This window comes from Macaca nemestrina, chromosome 19, assembly GCF_043159975.1.
Source record: "Macaca nemestrina isolate mMacNem1 chromosome 19, mMacNem.hap1, whole genome shotgun sequence".
Lineage (NCBI taxonomy): Eukaryota > Metazoa > Chordata > Mammalia > Primates > Cercopithecidae > Macaca > Macaca nemestrina.
Window position 1 is genome coordinate 71,609,109 of NC_092143.1, and position 23,014 is coordinate 71,632,122.

At 40.3% G+C, this 23,014-nt stretch overlaps 1 protein-coding gene across 8 annotated transcripts in view; it reads right to left on the reverse strand.

The window, feature by feature from the left end:
* The window catches only part of LOC105464630 (YES proto-oncogene 1, Src family tyrosine kinase), an 87,321-nt gene that overhangs the window by 34,905 nt on the left and 29,402 nt on the right, over positions 1-23,014 (reverse strand). For 2 of the 8 annotated variants that reach the window (XM_071085577.1, XM_071085576.1), the window contains exon 1: positions 2,379-2,403. The exons of 4 other annotated variants lie outside the window; for them this stretch is intronic. Coding sequence is in view for 1 of the 4 variants with exons in the window: in XM_071085578.1 (XP_070941679.1) it covers positions 1,422-1,434 (13 nt within the window). In the remaining 3 variants the exon portion in view is untranslated. Of the gene's footprint in view, positions 1-1,421; positions 1,529-2,378; positions 2,404-16,853; positions 16,968-23,014 lie in introns of those variants that run through there. 2 more of the 8 variants (XM_071085580.1, XM_071085578.1) reach the window with 2 other exon arrangements.

Below are 23,014 nucleotides of genomic sequence, written 5' to 3' on the forward strand. Positions count from 1 at the left end.
CAGAAACTCCAACTCGAAAAAAAAAAAAAAAAAGAAAAGAAACAAAAAAAGTATCTGGGGGCCAGGCACCGTGGCTCACGCCTGTAACTATAACACTTTGGGAGGCCTAGGCAGGCCAATCACTTAAGGTCAGGAGTTTGAGACCAACCTGGCCAACATAGTGAAACCCTGTCTCTGCTAAAAATACGAGAATTAGCTGGGCGTGGTGGTGCACACCTGTAATCCCAGCTACTAGGGAGGCTGAGGTATGAGAATCACTTGAACCCCGGAGGCTGAGTTGCAGTGAGCTGAGATTGTGCCAGTGCACTCCAGCCTGGGTGACCAAAAAATTAAAAAATAAACAAGTATCTAGGTGATAAAATTATCTGTAAAAAAAAGGAGAAAGAAAGAAAACACAACAGAAAAAAAAAAAAAAGAGAAAAACCTACCTCATAAAGTTTACCATGAGGATTAACTGTATTACAGATTCTAGACGATCTGGCACACAATGGGTACTAGCAAATACTGTTGTATTCTGTCTATACCAGCACTATGCCAACAGAAATATAATCTAAGTCACAAATGTGAGCCACATAATTTAAAATTTTCTAATTTAGTGTAGCCATATTAAAAAATACAAAGAAACAGGTAAAATTAACTTCAGTATTTTATTTAACCCAGTATATCAAAAACATTTATTTCAACATGTAACCAATATAAACATTTTAATGACTTTTTTTCATACTAAGCCTTAAAAATCTAATGTGTACTTTGCACTTGGAGCACGTCGCAATTGGACTAGACATATTTCAAGGCCTCAAGAGTTGTATACAGCTAGTGGCTATCATACACCACAAAGTAGATCTATATCATTTCCCTTCCCTGTCAATGAAAACACCCCTAATGCTCACCAAATGTAACCCCAACCTATCTTTTCAACCTTTCCAACTTTATTTCCTACTATCCTCATACTTAATGCTCACACACACACACAAATCTTGTTTCCCCAATGCATATGCCCTGTGCTTTCCCATTTTGGGTTTCTTTTTCCCCCTTCTAAAATTGTCTCTGTCCAAAGTATTCTCCCCACCTCTCTACCTGCTAAAATCCTATCCTTTCACTGATGGTCATCACAAATGTTACTTTTCCATTCAGGTTTTCCTTATAATCAGTAAAATATCCTCTCTCTTAAAACCCACAATGTACCTTTGGGGAGATTTTATGAGGCTCACTTTAGTCCATTTTATATACCATTTTTTATTTACTGCTCTAATCCCAACCTACCCCCAAATTAATGGCAATACATTCCTTCAAAGCAAGAGTTGTGCTTTACTCATCACTTACCTACCGTATTATCTACCATATAGGTTTACTAACATTACAAAATCTGCATTATTCACTTTCTACAAAAGCATTAATATAGAATTCATTAATTCACTTACTTTCAAAGGTCATTCCTATTTGTATAGTTTTTCCCTTTCTATGACATTCAAAAGGAAGTAGGTGAGTGATGGCCGCCTCATAAATTCTGAAAGACTGAACATTTACAACCTCAGCTGTATAATAATAATTTAAAATGTAGCTACAAATATTAAAATAGAAGCAGTCTCAGAACCTCAGAATTGGATTTTAGATCATTCTCTTAAATGGGCATATTCTAAAGATGTGACAGTTAAGAATAAGCATCAAAATATAACCGGGGCCAGGCGCGGTGGCTCACACCTGTAATCCCAACACTTTTGGAGGCCAAAATGGGTGCACACTCTGAGGTCAGGAGTTCTAGACCAGCCTGGCCAACATGGTGAAACTCCATCTCTATTAAAAATACAAAAATTAGCTGGGCACGGTGGCAGGCGCCTGTAATTCCAGCTACTTGGGAGGCTGGTGCAGGAGAATTGCTTGAACCTGGAAGGCGGAGGTTGCCATGAGCCAAGATTGTGCCATTGCACTCCAGCCTGGGCGACAAGAACGAAACTCCATCTCAAAAACAAACAAACAAACCAACAATCAAAAACCCACAACTGGATCTGGAAACTTATTACATGGTTAGCCTTTTGTATCTATGGGTTCTACATCCATGGAGTCAACCAAGAAACAAAAGTTTCAGAAAAAAATTGTGTCTGTACTAAATACGTACAGACTTTTTTTTCCTTGTCATTATCCCTAAACAGCACAGTACAATAACTATTTACATTGTATTAGGTATTATAAGTAATCTGGAGACAATTTAAAGCATATGGGGGACTGGGCGCAGTGGCTCACACCTGCCATCCCAGCACTTTGCAGGGCCAAGGTGGGTGGATCACTTGAGGTCAGGAGTTTGAGATCAGCCTGGCCAACATGATGAAACCCCGCTTCTACTAAAAATACAGAAGTTAGCCACGTGTGGTGGTGCGCACCTGTAGCCCCAGCTACTCGGGAGGCTGAGGCAGAAGAATCGCTTGAACCCGGGAGGCGGAGGTTGTAGTAAGTCAAGATTGTGCCACTGTACTCCAGCCTGGGTGAAAGACTGAGACTCTGTCTTAAAAACACAAAGAAAACAAATAAACAAACAAAAAACAGCATATGGGGGATTTGTGCACAGGTTATATACAAATACTTGCTATTTTATATCAGGGACTTGAACATCTGGGAATTTTGGTATCCACAGGAGGTCCTAGAAGGCTCTACAATTTTCCACGGATCTTGAGGGATGACTAAAGTGAAAATATCGTAAAGGAATTATAAGCTAATAAAAGGCAGTTGCTTCTAGAAGTATTTAAAAAATTAAAGGTAAGTAGCTTCATAATCTAAAGTTGGAAAAGTCTTTTAAAGTATAAAGTAAAAGTAGGAACCTTAAAGGAAAAGACGAACAGATATGATTAAGTAACTTCCACATTGAGTGGGGCAGGGTTGGGGACAAAAGTTTAAGAGAAGCTAAAATATCTTTGTACTTGCTCATGCTTTCTTGTTCTCTCAATATATAACAAATGTACACATGTGGAATCTGGCTGACATTCTTAATACAGACAATTCTTATGCATGAAAAGAAAAAGCCCAATAGAAAAACATGAAAACCTATCAAGGGACAATTCACAACACAGGAAAAGCCAATTAACATAGGAAAACGCATCCAATCTTCCCAGTCTTCCAAGAAATGTACATTATAAGAAGATACCTTTTGTGATTATCAGACTGAAAGATTTTGACTAAATATACTTAAGCCTGAAGGGAAAATTGTAACAATCAATACATATCCACAAAATATGTAAAAACTGGGAGAGGGAAAGGTCCACTGTTCCCCACCCCACTTTCTGTTAGGGCCAAGCACTGTTCTTTGCCTTTAAAAAAGAAAAAAAGTTCAACTGTAAAAAATTTAAAAGTTGGTACAAGAAATTTGCACAATTACCTGCATCCAAGTCTAAATATTAAGAAAACGGTATTAACTATTACATAAATTATACATAAGAATGGCAGTTGTATGAAGGAGGAAAAATTATGGGGGAAACCCATAATACTGTAATTTAAATTGAGAGGAGGCCAACTGGGAAATACCATGTCAATTCACAACAGATGCTCCTATAATTACCCACCTACCTCAGTTTCCATTCCCAGCTTAATTCCCCATCCTCACCTCCTTTACCCATAACCATCTTAAAGTCCTCTTCCCTCAAAAGTCACACCTTTTCCTCTCACCCTATCAAGTCTTCCATTACTATGCTTAACCTGTCCTCCAGCCTCATTTTCTTAATCCAGAGTCCTGAGCCTCTGCCTCACATCACCCAATGCCTCACATCTATGCACTTATCTTTCCAATAACTTTAGGATAGCCCATCATTTTCAGTCCAGTTCCAACAGCAGCCCAGTATCAATGCACAGGACCATCATTGCTGCTCATCTCATTTAGAAATATTACTAATGTGATATGTGATCCACATTTTTAAGTAAACTTCAGGTACAATATGAGTTAAACTGATTATTATGGGTTGTCTTAGAAATGTTAACATCATAGCTGGGCAAGGTGGCTCATGCCTGCAATCCCAGCACCTTGGGAGGCCAAGGTGGGCGGATCACCTGAGGTCAGGAGTTTGAGACCAGCCTGACCAACGTGGAGAAACCCTGACTAACTAAAAATACAAAATCAGCTGGGCATGGTGGGGCATGCCTGTAATCCCAGCTACTCGGGAGGCTGAGGCAGGAGAATCACTTGAATCCAGGCGGCAGAGGTTGCGGTGTGCCGAGATTGTGCCATTGCACACTAGCCTGGGCAACAAGAGTAAAACTCCATCTCAAAAAAAAAAAAAAAAAGAAACGTAACATCATTTAAAACATTTATGTGGAAACCTCCCTATTGGATATTATACTGATTACCAGAGTAACAAAATTTATCTGTAGGCCAAAGTTTTAACGAAGTGGAGAGTAACACCACAATTAAGGTAGAAGACGGGGAACAGATTTTTTGGACCAGGTTCAGATGGTTTGTTTAGGTTCATGCTGTGAAGTCTGGTGGGGGATTAATAATATGTTTAAAGCTCAGAAAAAGGTGGAAGCCAGAGACAGATTAAACAAAAATAGTTTCATAGTTTATCTGAACTTTTTAAAGATAATAAAACTCTCAAACAAGGTACAGATTTAGAGGAAATCAAAAGAATTAACACAATGTTGGAGGACACCTACATACAATGATAAGACAGGGAGAGAAATTTGGAAGCAACCATTAGAATTGGCAATACTTCCATAAATACAAAAACATAGAAAAGATAATCATCAACTTCAAGACACTGGCAGGTTTGGGAAAGAGTTACAACCATATATACACACACACAATGTATATGTATGTATGCTACATATATATCTGTAGCAATTTTTTCATTACAGCAATTTTTCATTTCATTTAAGACAATTTTTTCATTATAAGCAAACAGAGAAAATGTTAGTGTGTTAAATGTGGATAAATTATTTTTGTTTGAAGTATTTTATAATTTAACACCTTTTTTTTTTTTTTTGAGACAGAGTCTCGCTCTGTCGCCCAGGCTGGAGTGTAGTGGTGTGATCCTGGCTCACTGCAACCTCCCCCTCCCAGGTTCAAGTGATTCTCCTGCTTCACCCTCCCGAGTAGCTGGGATTACAGGCATGCGCCACCACGCCCAGCTAATTTTTTGTATTTTTAGTAGAGACAGGGTTTCACCCTATTGACCAGTCTGGTCTCAAACACCTGACCTTGTGACCCACCCACCGTGGCCTCTCAAAGTGCTGGGATTACAAGCGTGAGCCACCGCACCGGGCCAATTTAACATTTTTTAATAAGAATTAAAATAAGTGGGAATAAACAGACTTTCAGGAAGAAAATGGCTAATAGTGTTAAAGACAAAGTCAACTCAAGTGGCATGTAAAATGATTTAAGTTGGGAACACACGTATTATCAAGATGTTTCCTATCATTTCTTTGTCTACTTCACTGATCCTCTCCTTCACAGTCTTAGTGTAATCAAATACAGTTGCAACTTGGTTAGTCAACAGCCATTCTTCCTCTTCTTTGATAAAAAGAACTGTGATTTTGTTGATCCTTCTTCCGTTTGCCAAGTCCTTCAGGGGACGCTCAGGGCCTTTCCAGCCCTACGTGGTAAATATTGATTTATTTAAGCCACTTACACGATCTTCTCTCTATTGCCAGTTGGCTGGTTGAGCCATGAGCATGGGCTTCCAGGAAGTTTTCTTCACTTGTAAAGAAGAATACAAGACAGAAATATTCTATTTTCCTTCCACAGATGTTATCATCGATGATGCCTAAATCAAATGACTTGCTCCACATCCTTAAGACTTGTTAAAACCGTTAATTAAATGTAAGTTAAAAACCGCAAAGGAATATCACTACATGATTAGTGAAAGATTATTATCTTTTCTGTGTTTTTATATTTATGGAAGTATTCCCAACTCTAATAGGAAGCAACCATTAGAGTTGGGAATACTTCCATAAATATAAAAACACAGAAAAGATAATCATCAACTTCATTCTAGAATCAAAACATTCTAATTTCTCATTCTAATTGGTGTGTAGTGATATCCCTTTGTGGTTTTAATGTATATTTCCCTAATGACTACACCTTATTTTGAGCACGTTCTCATGTGCTTATTTGCTTCCCATCTCTACTTTGGTGATGTGACTGTTCAAATCAGTTTTTAAACTAAAGTGTCTGTTCAAATCAAATTTTTAATTGGGCTGTCTTCTTTCTGTTATGTTCTGGAAACAAGAATATTTACCACTTTAACACTATTATATTCTTTATATATTCTGGAATCTAGTTGTTTGTCAGATGTTTATACTATACTGTGATATTTCTCCCAGTCCATAAGTTGCCTTTGCATTTTCATAACAGTATCCTTGAACATCCTTTTAAATTTTAAGTTCAATTAAATTTTTTTATTTTCATGGTTTATGTGTCCTGAAAATTCTTCACCAGAAGATTTTCTATGCGTTCATCTGTAAGTTTGAACTCTTCTGTAAGTCAGGCCTATCGAGCCATTTTAAGCTAATTTTTTAATATAATAGTCTTACATTCGAAAAAAAATTTTTTTTTTTTTTGAGATAAGGTCTGGCTCTATCATCCTGGCTGGAGTGCAGTGGCATGATCATGGCTCACTGAAATTTCCCCCTTCCAGGCTCAATCCATCCTCTTATCTCAGCCTTCTGAGCAGCTGGGACTACAGGTGAGCACCACCACGCCTGGCTAATTTTTGTATTTTTTTGTAAGGACAGAGTTTCGCCATGTTGCCCAGGCTGGTCTGGAATTCGTGAGCTCAAGCAATTCGCCTGCCTCGGCCTCCCAAAGTGATGGGATTACAGGCATGAGCCACAATGCCCAACCCTATGTTCAATTTTTTTTTTTTTTTTTGAGACGGAGTCTTGCTCTGTCGCCCAGGCTGGAGTGCAGTGCTGTGATCTCCACTCACTGCAAGCTCTGCTTCCCGGGGTTCACACCATTCTCCTGCCTCAGCCTCCCGTGTAGCTGGGACTACAGGTGCCCGCCACTGTGCTCGGCTAATTTTTTTTGTATTTTTAGTAGAGACGGGATTTCACTGTGTTAGCCAGGATGGTCTTGATCTAATGACCTCGTGATCCACCCGTCTCGGCCTCCCAAAGTGCTGGGATTACAGGCGTGAGCCACCGCACCTGGCCCTTTTTTTTTTCCCCCAAGAGTTTTTAAGATTGGTATTATTTTGTCCTTAAATGTGAGTAATCGGCCGGGCGTGGTGGCTCACGCCTGTAATCCCAGCACTTTGGGAGGCCGAGGTGGGCGGATCACAAGGTCAGGAGATCGAGACCATGGTGAAACCCCGTCTCTACTAAAAATAGAAAAAATTAGCCGGGCGCAGGGGCGGGCGCCTGTAGTCCCAGCTACTCGGGAGGCTGAGGCAGAAGAATGGCGTGAACCCGGGAGGCGGAGCTTGCAGTGAGCCGAGATTGCGCCACTGCACTCCAGCCTGGGCGACAGAGCGAGACTCCGTCTCAAAAAAAAAAAAAAAAAAAAAAAAAAAAGTGAGTAATCAAGAAGGACTTTCCCCTCTAGCCAGTAAAAACTCAAACGCTTCCCAGCCCTCTGTGACCTCTCATGTCTGTCAGTTCACATCAATCTGGTTGCTCTTTGTCTGGCTTTACAGTTTCACTCCATGTATGTCCATTCTAGAATTCAGCAAAAAGTCAAAGACTTCTATGGATAGCATTATTTTTTGACAAAGTGTCCTTCCTGCTGAACTTTGTCCTACAACTTCTGCTGCCTCAGCTTCCATAAATTCTGATATCTATCTCTTCATCTTGTTCTTTGCTCCAGATTCCCCGTCCCAGATCTACAATTTAGAATGTGCCTCAGGCAAAAAGCCAGGGTGGGTGGGTGAATTTAGAGCTCACCTTATTTGTTTCCCTTCTTTTAGGGATCACAGTCCTGCATTGCTGTTGTCCAAAGTCTAAAACACATTATTTCATTTATTTTGTCCAGATTTTCAAAGTTTGTGTGTGTGTGTGTGGAGGTGTGGGGGTTGAGAGATGGTAAACTCCATCATGGTCACGTAAAAATTCTGAAAAGTTGCCAGTGTGGTGGCTCATGCCTTTAATTCCAACACTTTGGAACGGTGAGGTGGGAGAACTGCTTGAGACCAGTGACTGTTGGGCAGGCACCACCGCACTCTGCTCAGGGCAACAAAGAAATATCCCGTCCCCCCCAAAAAAACCAAAAAATCTGAATCAAAGTTAAAACCTAGAAAAACATTTCATTCCCTGGTGTTAATAATCATTCAAGTGATGGCTGGGCATGGTGGCTCATGCCTGTAATTCCAGCACTTTGGGAGGCCCAGGCAGGCCGATCACTTGAGGTCAGGAGTTCAAGACCAGCCTGACCAACATGGCGAAACCTCATCTCTACTAAAAACACAAAAATAAGCTGGGCATGGTGGTGCATGCCTATAATCCCAGCTAGTCGGGAAGCTGAGGCATGAGAATCACTTGAACCCAGGAGGTGGAGGTTGCAGTGAGCCAAGATTGCACCACTATACTAGAGCCTGGGCAACAAGAGCGAAACTTTGCTCAAAAAAAAAAAAAAAAAAAAAAAAATCGAGTGCAGAGGATATTATTTCGTAAATGAACTTGTGCTTAACTTTTTATTATAACAGATAAAATATTCCTTAAAAATCACCTTCAAATAAATTAACATTTTAAGGGTTTTATTATCATCTGTTAAATTACTCTGTGGCATTTTTCTTTCGTATTTCAAGAAAGAAAATTTTTTTTGTGTGACAGGGTTTCACTTTGTCACACAGACTGGAATGCAGTGGCGCGATCATGGCTCACTGAAGCCTAGACCTCCCGGGCTCAAGCTATCCCCCCACCTCAGCCTCTCTAGTAGCTGGGACCACAGGCGCAGGCCACGACGCCTGGCTAATTTTTGTACATTTTTGTAGAGATAGGGCTTTGTCATGTTGCCCAGGCTGGGCACAGGGTTCTTCACACTTTGGCCTTCCCTGGGATTACGGGTGTGAGCTACCACACCTGGCCTGGAAGAAAAAAATGTTAAAAAGTATTTCCTTATGTATCTGCTTGGTAAGTCTAAATATTTATACTCAGCTTAATGTTGGGTTCTTTTGGACTGAAGAAGGGATTTCATTGTAAAGATAAAAATGGTAATAAGGAAGAGGCAAGAATTTCACATAAAAATCAGAAATTACAAGACAGTCTGATCATACACTACAAAAGCTTGTTCAAGTTTTTTTTTTTTTGACACAGAGTTTCACTCTTGTTGCCCAGGCTGGCATGCAATGCCGCGATCTCGGCTCATGGCAACCTCCACCTCCTGGGTTCAAGTGATTCTCCTGCCTCAGCCTCCTGAGTAGCTGGGATTACAGGCATGCACCAACCACACCATGCTAATTTTGTATTTTCATTAGAGACAGCGTTTCTCCACGTTGGTCAGGCTGGTCTCAAACTCCCAACCTCAGGTGATCCGCCTGCTTTGGCCTCCCAAAGTGCTGGGATTAGAGGCATGAGCCACCGCATCTGGCCTGCACGTTCAAGTTTGAATTCAAGTCTTGATACTAGGTAAACATTGCTTTGTTTTCCGGAACTTATTGCTTCCCTACTGTAATGTGGATTAAGCATCTCTATTTCTTTTTTTTCTTTTCTTTTTTTTTTTTTTTGAGGTGGAGTCTCACTCTTGTCACCCAGGCTGGAGTGCAATGGTGCGATCTCGGCTCACTGCAACCTCTGCCTCCTGGGTTCAAGCAATTCTCCTGCCTCAGCCTCCTGAGTAGCTGGGATTACAGGCACACAACACCATGCACAGCTAATTTTATATTTTTAGTAGAGACGGGGTTTCACCATGTTGGTCAGACTGGTCTTGAACTCCTGACCTCAGGTGATCCACCTGCCTCGGCCTCTCAAAGTGCTGGGATTACAGGTATGAGCCACCACGCCTGGCCAGCATCTCTATTTCTGTACTTCTGATGTGTCTAACTACTTTACTCTCTACTGATGGTACCTATTCTCTACCTCGTAACTTCTACTTACTCATAATTTTTATTCATTTGTGGTGTGCTCCAGGTTCCCTCAATTTTCCACAGCACTTGAATTGCCTATTTCTGAGTTTGCATTTGCATGGCCAAGAGTAAAAGCAAAAAAATATAAACTGCTATCTAACTGCACTAACCTGCTGACCAGTTATGGTTTGGCTACAGACTGGTCCTATGGTTTCCTTAAGAGGCTGTGGACTAGAAGGTTCTATGATGACTGGCCTCTTTGGCACAATCTCTTCTTAACATAAGGTCTCTTAGATTGATCTTTCTTTAATAGCTAGTAGAAATACACATTTTAGCAATATGCACTAAAAGTAAAAATTTTTCAAATTGAAACACATTTCCACATTAGATTTTTATTTAATGGAGATGAAGTCATAAATCTGGAATATTAATGATTAATGTTGATCCAGCTCTACTAAGTCACCTGCCATTACCAGAGGGAGGAGTCAGGTCAGTACAGACGGCTTTACTTTGTTCCCTCCTCATACCTGAACTACTTTCATCTTCCTGGATAATGGGCAAGAGAAGGCAGAGTGGAACTAAAAGAGCTTTGCTGATGGGGCAAGTTCTCAGGAGCAGAGAAGTAAAATGGCCCCTTTCCTATTTCTTATATGGCTGTCTTGTCAACCCCTAAAAGAAGGTAAATCACTGTATTCAAAAACTTGAACCATGACACTCATCTTTTGATTCAAAATCCTGTATGAATTAAAAGGTTGGTAAGACAGTGAGGAAAGACAGACACTAAGAAAAGCTACCAGGTATTTAAGATGGTCAGACTCCAGGTATTTAAGATGGTCAGCTACCAGGTATTTAAGATGGTCAAACCTCCAGATTTTCATAATCCTGTCCATTGTATAATAACTTTCCTGCTTCTTTTCTTTCCATATATCCCACTTTTAGCAAACTTTGTTCCAACTTTCCTATGTTTCTCACATTGACTTAAAATACAATCTGATCCACGAGGTCAGGAGATCGAGACCATCCTGGCTCACATGGTGAAACCCCGTCTCTACTAAAAAAAAAAATACAAAAAACTAGCTGGGCGAGGTGGCGGGCGCCTGTAGTCCCAGCTACTCGGGAGGCTGAGGCCGGAGAATGGCGTGAACCCGGGAGGCGGAGCTTGCAGTGAGCTGAGATCCGGCCACTGCACTCCAGCCTGGGTGACAGAGCAAGACTCCGTCTCAAAAAAAAAAAAAAAAAATCTGATCCAATGCTAATAATAATAAAATAAAAAATAAGAAAAAAACTGAGGTTCTGTCTCTTCCTTAAAACACTTTTCCCACCTGCTTGCTTGCTTTTTTTTTTTTTTGAGATGCAGTCTTGCTCTGTTGCCCAGGCTAGAGTGCAGTGGTGCAATCTCGGCTCACTGCAACCTCTGCCTCCTGGGTTTGAGCAATTCTCCTGCCTCAGCCTCCCGAGTAGCTGGAATTACAGGCGCCCACCATCGCGCCCAGCTAATTTTTGTATTTTTTAGTAGAGACCGGGTTTCACCATCTTGGCCAGGCTGGTCTCGAACTCCTGACATTGTGATCCACCTGCCTTGGCCTCCCAATGTGCTGGGATTACAGGTGTGAGCCACTGCGCCTGGCCCTCCCATCTGCTTTCTAAGACATCACCCTCTTGGATTCCCCCATCTTACTGGCTGCTCCTTCTCAGTCTCCTGTGCTGATTGTTCCTCATCTCCCTGACATCTACACACTGGACTGCTGCAGAAAGGACTGCTCTATTTACATTCATTCCTTTGGAGATATCACCCAGTCTCATATCTTTAAATACCACCTGCAAATTGATGATTATCAAATTTATATCTTTATGGACTTCTGGACTTCTCACTTGAACTCACTTTAACTGTCTATGCAATATCTTCACTTGGACGTCTAAAAGGATTTCAAATTTAACATTTCCAAGAATCCTAATCTTCCTCCCCAAACCAACTCCTCTTGCAATCTTCCCCATCTTGATAAATGTTAATGCCATTCTTCTAGTTGTTCAGGCCAAAATTCTAAAATCATCCTTATTATCTATTTCACACCCTTAAATTCCTCAATAACTCTCCTGGCCCTATTCTCAAAATATATTCAGTATCTGAAAACTTCTCTCCACCTCCCACTGCCACCCTGGTCTAAGTCACATCATCTTTGACTAATTCAACAATACTGAATTATTCTAATAGCCTAACTGGTCTCCCAGTTCCTGCCACTGCACCATTTACAGGCTTGTCTCACAGTTTTCCTTTTAAAATATAAATCATTAAAAAATAAATCATTTAACATCACTCCTCTGCCATAATCCACCCAAATACTTCCAACTGCACTTAGAGTAAAAGCCAAAGTTCCTACCATGGCCTTCAGGTTCCAATAACCTACTATGTAGTCTTCAACTCCTACTACTTTGCCCCAACTTGCCTCACACTTCTGCTACACTGGCCTTCTTGCTCTCCTTCAAACAGACCAAGCATACTCCCAGCTTATTGTATGTATGGCAGAGCAGTTAAGAGCACAGACGTCAGAGACAGAATGTCTAGGTGCAAAGTCTGAGTCCATCACTTACTAGCTGGGTGAGCTTCAGCAAGTTACTCAACCTGTCTGTGTCCCAGTTTCCTTATCTGTAAAATGCAAATAATAAAAGTAAACCTCATAGAGTTGTGAAGATTAAATGAGTATGTGTATATATACACAGGAGTATATATATATATATGAGTGTACACACACACACACATTAACACCTAACACAGTGCCAGGTATTTGAAGCACGAATGTTCACTACAACAGCGATCATTTTGATAACGATGGCTCTCTTCCACAGCATGTAAAGATGGGCAAATTTAAAAAAAATTATTGAAATATAGCACAAAGAAAAATACACATAAATGTACAGGTGAATGAATTACATAAACTCAACACCAATGTACTCACCACCCAGACCAAGATGCCCTGTCAGCACCCAAGAAGCCCTATCTCAAGCTATTAACCCTGCACAGTTCCTCTTAACCACTATCTTGACTTCTAACATTACAGTTTAAGTTTTGCCTGCTTGTAAGGCTTCTTATAAATGGAATCACGCCCGGGCATAGTGGCTCATGCTTGTAATACCAACACTTTGGGAATCATGGCTGGGCATAGTGGCTCACGCTTATAATACCAACACTTTGGAAAGCCAAAGCAGGAGGACTGCGTGAGCCCAGGAGTCTGAGACCAGCCTGAGCAACATGAGACCTCATCTCTACAAAAAGTAAAAAAATTAGCTGAGCATGGTGGCATACACCTGTAGTCCCAGACACTTGGGAGGCTGAGGTTGGAGGATCGCTTGAGCCTGGGAGATGGAGGCTATAATGAGCCGTGATTGTGCCACTGTACTCCAGCCTGGGTGACAGAGTGAGACCTTGCCTCAAATAAATAAAAATAAAATGGAATCATATATAATGCCTTATTTTGTGTTTGACCTCTTTCACTTAACGATGCTTGTGAGACTCATCTGTATTATCAGGAATAGCTGTACTCTGTTTTCACTGCTGTGTAGCATTCCTTTATATGAATATACCATAGGTAAGGGATATGAATTGTTTCCAGTTTTTTTTTGCTATTATAATAATGACAGCAATGAACATTCCTGAGCCCTCCTTGGTATACATGTATGCATATTCCACTGGACATAACCTTGCAATAGATTGCTGGGTCAAAGTGTTTGCACTGCTAAACAGTTTTCTAGAGTAGCTATAGCAGTTTATACTCTCACTAGCGAGCATGAGAGTTACCATTGCTTTACATCATCAATACTTGCTATATTTGATCCTTTTTTTTTGAGATGGGAGTCTCCCTCTGTCGCCCAGGCTGGAGTGCAGTGATGCAATGTTGGCTCACTGCAACCTCTGTCTTTGGGGTTCAAGTGATTCTCGTGCCTCAGCCTCCCATGTAGCTCGGGTTACAGGCTCATGCCACTATGCCTGGCCAATCTTTTAAAATGTATCTGTTCTGGTGGGTGTGTAGGAGTCTCTCATTGTGATTTTAATTTTATGTTCATAATTACTAATGAAATGGCACCTTTACACATGTTTACCGGCCATTATCTTTTATGAAAGGTCTGTTCAAGACATTTATCCACTGTTATATAGGGTTGTCTGTTCTTTTCTTATTGACTTGTAAGGCATTCTTTAATTTTCTGTATATTGGAGGAGTAGGATTTAGTATTTTACTCCTGCATCCCCAGAACCTAGAAGACGGCCTGAAACATAAAAAGCATTAATATTTTGTACATGAATGAAGGTTTGACTGTTTGTTTTCAGATCCTAATCATAACTGTTTCTACAATTCTGCCTCATGATCTGACAATATATGGTGATTCCTAACCTCCAATCCAACCCAAGGAGGTTCCAAAATGTTGACTGCCCAACAATCTTTATAAAGTAGAACTCTGTCTGTAACACTCTCTTGGATACATCTGTCAATGGCTTCCTACAACCTACAAAATAAAACCTCAACCCTTAACCAGGCATTCCAGGTTAACTTCCCCAACTTACTTTTCTAATATGCTTTCCCTATCTTCCAAAACACGTATTTGTGGTTATGAAAAATAAAAAGGTCAACTGGGCACTAACCACAAAAATCAGGAGGCAATTATTAATTTATTTTCGTTCTTTTGCTCTAGAAAATATCTTTGAAGCAGAGGCAGCAGGATGTGCAAAAGCTCGTAAACAAGAGGGAACTAAGTGGGGTTTTAAGTCTTAAGTAGTCTGGTGCTGGTGAAGAATAAGAAGGGAAGGAGGTCAAAACAACAACAGGGAACAGAGCCTATGACTCAAGGATCTTATATTTCCTTCTATTTAGCACTAATTGCTTTATATATGTACATAAGGACATTCATTTAATTTTGTTGAAAAAATAAATCACCGTATTGTAACTTGATTCTGATTAATTCTATCCAACAACCTGCCTGACATTTATATTCCTCCCTCCTCCAAAAAGCCAAGCCTAACAAAAATTCTAGAAATACTTGTAGGTTTTCCAACTATTTCATAACTTATCAACTCCCTAAGTCATATGAAAAATTTTCAACTTTATGTTAGTTGGTCATCTATCAGAATTACCTGTATCAGGCTGGGCACCTTGGCTCATGCCTGTAATCCCAACACTTTGGGAGGCTGAGGCGGGCGGATCACTTGAGGTCAGGAGTTCAACATAAGCCTGGCCAACATGGTGAAACCCTGTCTCTACTAAAAATACAAAAATTAGCCAGGCATGGTGGTGTGTGCCTGTAATCCCAGCTACTTGAGAGGCTGAGGCAGGAGCATCGCTCTAACCCAAGAGGCGGAGGTTGCAACGAGCTGAGGTCACGCCATTACACTCCAGCCTGGACAACAGAGCGACACTCTGGCTCAAAAAAAAAATAAAATAAAATAAAAAAAAGAATTACCTATATCAGAACGTACTTATAGCAGCATGTTGAGTAAAGCTATAACAAATTTGAAATAAGTTTATAATGTATCTGGTTCAATCATTAACAGTTAACACATTATGTTGTACACACACATTATGTTGTACAGTGTTACACTATTACTTTGCTTTAATAAAATTTTACACTTTGACAGTGCTTTATGTCTTCAAAGTTGTTATTATTTAATTTGATCCCAAAATAATCCCAATATGTTACCACGACAAGCAGGCATAATCTCTACATTTTACATTTGAAGAAACTGAAATGGAGGGAGGTTATTACATGCCTTGCTCAAGGACAGGGGGCTAAAAGTAGGCAAAACTAGGGAACCAGGTCTTCTGACTTCTATACTGCATTATTTCTACAATCCATACATCCTTTAGGGAAGCCTTGTGTATAACATTCTTTGTTCATTGGTAAGTTATTAAATATTAGCCCTTTAGAAAATGTAACAAACATGGTAACATTATTTACAGCCAAACCTACTCCTCAACCTATGGCAAAAATCTACTAACTTTGGAAACAGCACCCTGCCTGTCAGCATGACAATGTTGCCTTATTATTAGTAACAGTGACTAAAAATTCTCAAATGATTTACCACATTTCTGAGCCTCTTAAAAAATTAAATGTACATTATTTCTATAAACTAACTCTAATAAGCTAACTAATTGTGACACTACATGCTCTATCTAGTTTGGGCGGAATAGCCCTAGTCTGGCATTTTGCCCAGATGGCTCGAATTTACATACAAGTTTTAAATCTTTAAGAAATCCTAGAAAAATAAATTTAGAGACTTAACTTCATAAAACATGAACAATTTCCATAGGTCACGGTGTTCTACAGGCCATAATCTAGTCTATGATTTTTCTTTCATTTTTAAATCCCCTCTCTTAAGCATAAAGCACAAAGGACAGGCAGGACCACAAAAGAGAAAATATAGGCAGAGAAGGAAGCAGCAGATTACTAAAGGGCGTGCACTTTGTCTTGTAAAAGCAAACAAAGAACTTCATTTTCCAAGAGTCAAAGGAGACAAGAAATGTTAGCAATGGAAAACTGATCTTGCAGGGGTCGGTAATGGTACCAATTTTTTACCATCTTTTTCTTTTTCTGCCCTTTAGATATACAAACAATTGACTTTAAAGAAAAGTAACCCAACTCCTAAATTCCTGGAACCTCATGGTTTCTTTAATGAAGTCTGATATAGGATCAGCCATGAGAAGAGTCTGATGTAAAAAATATGTAAAGAATTGTATGGTTGGGTGCAGTGGCTGATCCCAGCAGTTTGGGAGGCTGAGGTGGGAGAATCACTTGAGTCCAGGAGTTCAGGACCAGCCTGGGCAACAAAAGGAGACTCCCATCCCCGACAAGAAAATTTTAAAATTTGCCGGGCATCGTGGTACACACCTGTAGTCCCGGCTACTCAGAAGGCTGAGGTGGGAGGACAGCTCGAGCCTGGGAGGTCAAGGCTGCAGTTAGCTACGATCGCACCACTGCACTCCAGCCTGGGCGACAGAGACCCTGTCTCAAAAAAAAAAAAAAAGAAATGTAGAGGATAATTTTTGTTTGTTATAGATTACAGTAACAAAAATAACTAACAAATTAAAGCCTCGAGATTTAAAAAAAAAAATGTATTAAATTCAACATAGAACAGATCTGAATTATGAAGATCCCAGGTAACAGTTAATTACCTTCAGCCACCTCAGGCAATTATTAAAGACATTTTGTTGGTAGAAAGGCACCTGTCAAGTACTATTATGCATCATTCCCTCTACAAATCCAGTCAACTCAAAAAATAAGCTGACCATACACCTGTCTCAGGAATCTTTACTCTCTCAGATTCTCACACCTTACTTTCAGTCTTTTGTCAAGATTTTTGACCAGCAAATTAAATAATTAGATACCACTTTCAAGTCCTTATGTCAATTAAATGCTCCTCAGGTACTGCATGTACTCTTCTTTAATTGGGGTTTTAAACTGTAAAAATACCATTCACTTGTTTCTGTAACAATGTATGTAGTCTTTTTTTTTTTTTTCTTAAATCTCTTTAAGAGAGACCAAAGAGGCTGGGTGCGGTGGCTCACACCTGTAATCCCAGCACTTTGGGAGGCTGAGGAGGGTAGATTACCTGAGGTCAGGAGTTTGAAACCAGCCTGGCCAACATGATGAAAGCTCGTCTCTACTAAAAATGCAAAAATTAGCCAGACGTTGAGGCACACACCTGCTACTTGGGAGGCTGAGGCAGGAGAATCGCTTGAACCAGGGTGGTGGGAGTCACAGTTAGCCAAGATCATGCCACTGCAATCTGCACTCCAGCTTGGGCGACAAAATGAGACTTTGTCTCCAAAACAAAAACAAAAACACAAACTTAATCTCCAGTGTGGCAGTATTGAAAAGGGGGCCTTTAAGCGATGATTGGATAATGAGGGCTCTGCCCTTATTAATAAATTAATCAATGTATGGATTAATAAAGGATAAACAGATTCATGGGTCATCATGGGAGTACAACTGATGGCTTTGTAAGAGGAAGAGACATCTGAGCTTAGCACAACAGCACATTCAGCCCCCTCACCATCTGATACCCTGCATCACCTAAGGATTCTGTAGGCAAGAGTCCTACCAGCAAGAAAGCCGTTCCCAGATGCCACCCCTTGACCTTGGACTTCTCTGCCTCCAGATCTGTAAGAAATAAATTCTTTTCCTTTATAAATTAGCCAGTTTCAAGTATTCTGAAAATGGACTAAGACATCTTCCTGTGCCCCATATGGCCAACTGGTCACCAGGATCTGACCATACTGCTCTGTAATCTCTAGAATACTTCCATTTCTTCCCCAACTAATTACTACTTCCCTTGACTGGATTACTGCAAAAGCCTCCTCAACTGACTTCCATCCTTCTACAGTGTTAGGTCTCCAATCCTTCCTGGCTATAATGTGAAAAATGTTTGTGTTCTCTAGAAAACAAAGTCTAATTATGAGCCTTTGATGGTCCAGTCCCCTTTTTTTCCCAATATAAAGTCAAAACTCCTTAACGTAAAACAGAAGACCTTGGCCAGGCACGGTGGCTCACACCTCTAATCCCAGCACTTTGGGGCCCAAGGTGGGTGGATCACCTGAGGTCAGGAGTTTGAGATCAGCCTGACTAACACAGTGAAACCCCGTCTCTACTAAAAATACAAACAATTAACCGGGCATGGTGGCAGGCACCTATAATCCCAGCTACTCAGGAGGCTGAGGGAGGAGAATTGCTTGAACCTGGGAGACGGAGGTTGCAGTGAGTCGAGATTGCACCATTGCACTGCAGCCTGGGGGACAAGAGTGAAACTCCATCTCAAAAAAACAAAAAACAAAAAACAAAACAGAGGGCCTTGTATGATTTGCTTAACTTACCTCTACTGGCTCTCGAATTTCTTTTAGAACCTCAAATGTACCATACTATTTTCATAAATGTTTGGCACAACCTCCCTCTTTCCTTATGCTTGGCTTGTGACTATTCAACCTTCAGGTCTTAGCTTAAACGTTCAAGGAATCTTCCTTGATCTCCCATGTGCTCGCATAGTATATTTTATTCCTGTCCCCACACCATTTATGACACTGAATTGTCACTGCCTGTTTACCCTTCTCTGAACTGCAAACTTTGAGACAATGAAATTTTCTCTCTTGTAGCTTAGCCTAGTGTTGATCCATAGCTGATGCTCAATAAGTATTTTTACAGATCATGAATACAAACTGACTTTGGAGTTAGACATACATTTCAATTCTGGTTCTGTCACTTACTAGCTACGGTGATCCTTCCTTGATCAAATTACTTTATCTTTTCTAAGCCTGAATTTTTTTTTTTTTTTTTTTGGAGGAATAATACCTATCTTGCAAGGTTGTAAGAATTAACTGATATCATATGCAAAGCAATCATAGCACATATCTGAATGACAGAGTGTTTGCCTTGGTTAAAACTTACGGCTTCAAGGACAGAATCTGACTAGAGGTAGCTTAAGCAAAAAGGGGATTTTAAAAAAATAAGTTATAGGAGTGCCTCATGGAATTCAGGGTCATAAGAGAAACTAGAACCAGCAACCCATGTTGTGGAAATTTAGTTTGTTTCTTCTCTGTTTCTCCTGGTCTTTCCATCACTTCCCTTGCTTCCCCATTTCCTCTCTCCTCCCCAACTACCTGGTCCCTCTCCACCCCACTCCCATCTCTCCGTCACCCACTCCATGTGTTTTATCTTAGTCTCTTTCCCTCTTTCATCTTTGCTACTATGCTCATGTGCTTCATTCTTCTCTCCTGTGGCACAACGGCCTTTTCAGCTCTTCGTAAGGTAAAACATGGCTGGCAATAGTCCCAGAGTTATGATTTTCATTTTACAGCTAGGCTGAGGAACCATAAATATCAATTCCAAATTCCTAAAGGACCCTGGCCCAGCTTTAATCAGCTGCCTCCCTCTGGGTCAGCCCTCACTAGCCAAGAGGCAGGATCACCAATGGAACATGGCAGATCCCACCTGAACCATGAGATGATGGGAAAGGTCCCAGAAAATGAGAGAGTCTGGGCAATCAAAACACTTAGGGCTCACTACTCCATCTACTCAGTAAAAGCTATTAACATTTCAAGAGAATTGTTTTACGTAAGTGAATTAGCTATAATAAAAATATATTATTAATTAGTCACAAGTTTAAAGTTAACACATCTATGATTTTAAATCTTATATGAATGGGAAATGTGTGACATCATTATAAAATATGTAAAAAGGATTATTTTTTCTTTTTAATTTTAACTTTCTGAATTTTGAGACAGAGTCTTGTTCTGTCACTCAGGTTGGAGTGCAGCAGCACGATATTGGCTCACTGCAACCTCCGCCTCCCAGGTTCCAGTGATTCTTGTGCCTCAGGCTCCGGAGTAACTAGGATTACTGGCGTGCACCACCATGCCCGGCTAATTTTTGTATTTTTAGTAGAGACAGGGTTTCGTCATGTTAGCCAGGCTGGTCTTGAACTCCTGACCTCAAGTGATCCACCTGTCTTGGCCTCCCAAAGAGCTGGGATTATAGGCGTGAGCCATCACGTTCAGCTAACTTTCTGAATTTCTGATCTCAATAGCTAATGCTGCAAAACAGACTACAAAGGTTAACTTTTTTTTTTTTTAAGAAAAGTATGTAAAGATATTCTAAGAATACTTTTAAAAATTATATAGTCACTAGGTTTGGTGGCACATGTCTGTAAGTCCCAGGTACTCAGGAAGCCAAGGCAGAGGATCACTTGAGCCCAGGAATTTGAGTCTGCCAGGGCAAAATAGCTAGACCCCATCTCTTAAAAATAAATAAATAAATAAAACATTATACCGCATATTTTAGCTAAAGACCCAAAGAGAAAATTGAGAAAATATCTCAAATATACATTTAAAAATTGAAACTAGTACACCCTAAATGTCTTTCCGAAACCTTGTTCCAAACTGAACAGAAAACTCTTCTTAGTAAAGTAGGGAAACACACACACACAAAATAATCACAGCTCTCAAGAAATTAATATGAATGCAATGTTATAACAAAATTGAATCTGAAAGCTCAATTGAGTTGAACTGGAAAAACCAGGAGAAAAAAAGGTAGAAGTCTGTAAGCTCGTAGCGTATTTGCTTCCCATTCCCTACCCACAACAGATTTTTCTAAGCTTCTACATATATCATCAATTTTTCTTTCTTTCTTTCTTTCTTTTTTTGAGACAGAGTTTCACTCTTGTTCCCCAGGCTGGAGTGCAATGGCGCGAACTCAGCTCACTGCAACCTTGCATCCCAGGTTCAAGCAATTCTCCTGCTTCAGCCACCCAAGTAGCTGGGATTACAGGCGCCTGCCACCATGGCCAGCTAATTTTTGTATTTTTAGTAGAAATGGGTTTCACCATGTTGGCCAGGCTGGTCTTGTAGGCCTGACATCAGGTGATCCACTCACCTCGGCTTCCCAATGTGCTGGGATTACAGGCATGAACCACCACATCCAGTTCATTAATTTTTCATGTTATTAATATTTGTAACATACAATAAACACTAAAAGCTTTTTTCTTTTGGGAATAATTAGAAAAATCCTTTTCCTTATATTAAACAAAACAGGCATAATACTGATGGAATTTTCTCAAATTTCATACTGGCAAAAAAATATTCATTTTAAGACACATGTTGTCATATATACGGCCCAACTTTTCTTGTAATTTTAAATGTCCATGGGACAATTACTAAATAAAATGTCTAACTTATTCTTATGTTTTAAGAAAAATTAAGATGAATAATTCAATTATTTTGTTTTCATTACAAGTTTTCTATATGCTCATATTAAAATATAAATAATAAAGATGTATGTAAGTGTGTACATTGGATGCACTGATTTAATCCAGGCAATAACCATTGAAGATATGTGTTATTATCCCTGTTTTACAGAAGAGGAAACTGAGGCCGGAGAGGTTAAATAGGTTTTGGTTCTATGTCACAAAACTACTAAGTGACAGAGCCAGAAGCTGAGAATGAACTCAGAACATTTCGGCTCAGTGTCCATTAATTATTGCTGCTACAACAAATTACCACAAATGTAGTGGCTTAAAACAATACAAACGTATTTGTCTTACAGTTCAGAAGTCTGGCACCGGTGTCACTGGGCTAAAATCAAGGTGTCAGCAGGGCTGCATTTCCTTCTGGAGATTCAGAGAAAATCAGTTCTTGCCCCTTCTAGCTTGTGGGGGCTGTCCACATTCCTTGGCTCACAGACTCCTTCCACATTTAAGCCCTGGAATGTTGTCTCTTTCTGACTCTGCTTTGTTGTTACATTTCTTTGACTTTCCTGCTTTTCTCTTCCACTCCTAAAAACCACTGTTACTCTCTATTGTGCCTACCTGGATAAGCCAGGATAAACTCCCTATTTTAAAATCAGTTGATCAGGAATTTTAACTCTACGTGCAACTGTAACTCCTCTTTACCATGTAACCTAACATATTCAAAGGTTCTGAGAATTCACAGAGCATGGACATCTCTGGGAGCCAAGATACTGCCTACCACAGTACCCACGTTTATAATCAGTATACTACAAAAATCATGCTCATCCATTAGGGTTCAGAGAGTCAGTATGCTTCCATACTAAGCAACATAACTTAAATTAGGAGGATCATGGGTGTCCAACCCTTTGAATGTGAGGACTACTTTGCTTATCTGTGGTGGCAAATATCACAAAAGTTATGCACAGACCTTTTTTTTTTTTTTTTTTTTTTTTTTTGAGGCGGAGTCTCGCTCTTTTGCCCAGGCTGGAGTGCAGTGGCGCGATCTCGGCTCACTGCAAGCTCCGCCTCCCGGGTTCCCGCCATTCTCCTGCCTCAGCCTCCGGAGTAGCTGGGACTACAGGCGCCGCCACCACGCCCGGCTAATTTTTTTGTATTTTTTTTTTTTAGTGGAGACGGGGTTTCATTGTGTTAGCCAGGATGGTCTCGATCTCCTGACCTCGTGATCCGCCTGTCTCAGCCTCCCAAAGTGCTGGGATTACAGGCTTGAGCCACCGCGCCCGGCCTTTTTTTTTTTTTTTAACCTCATCAGCTATCG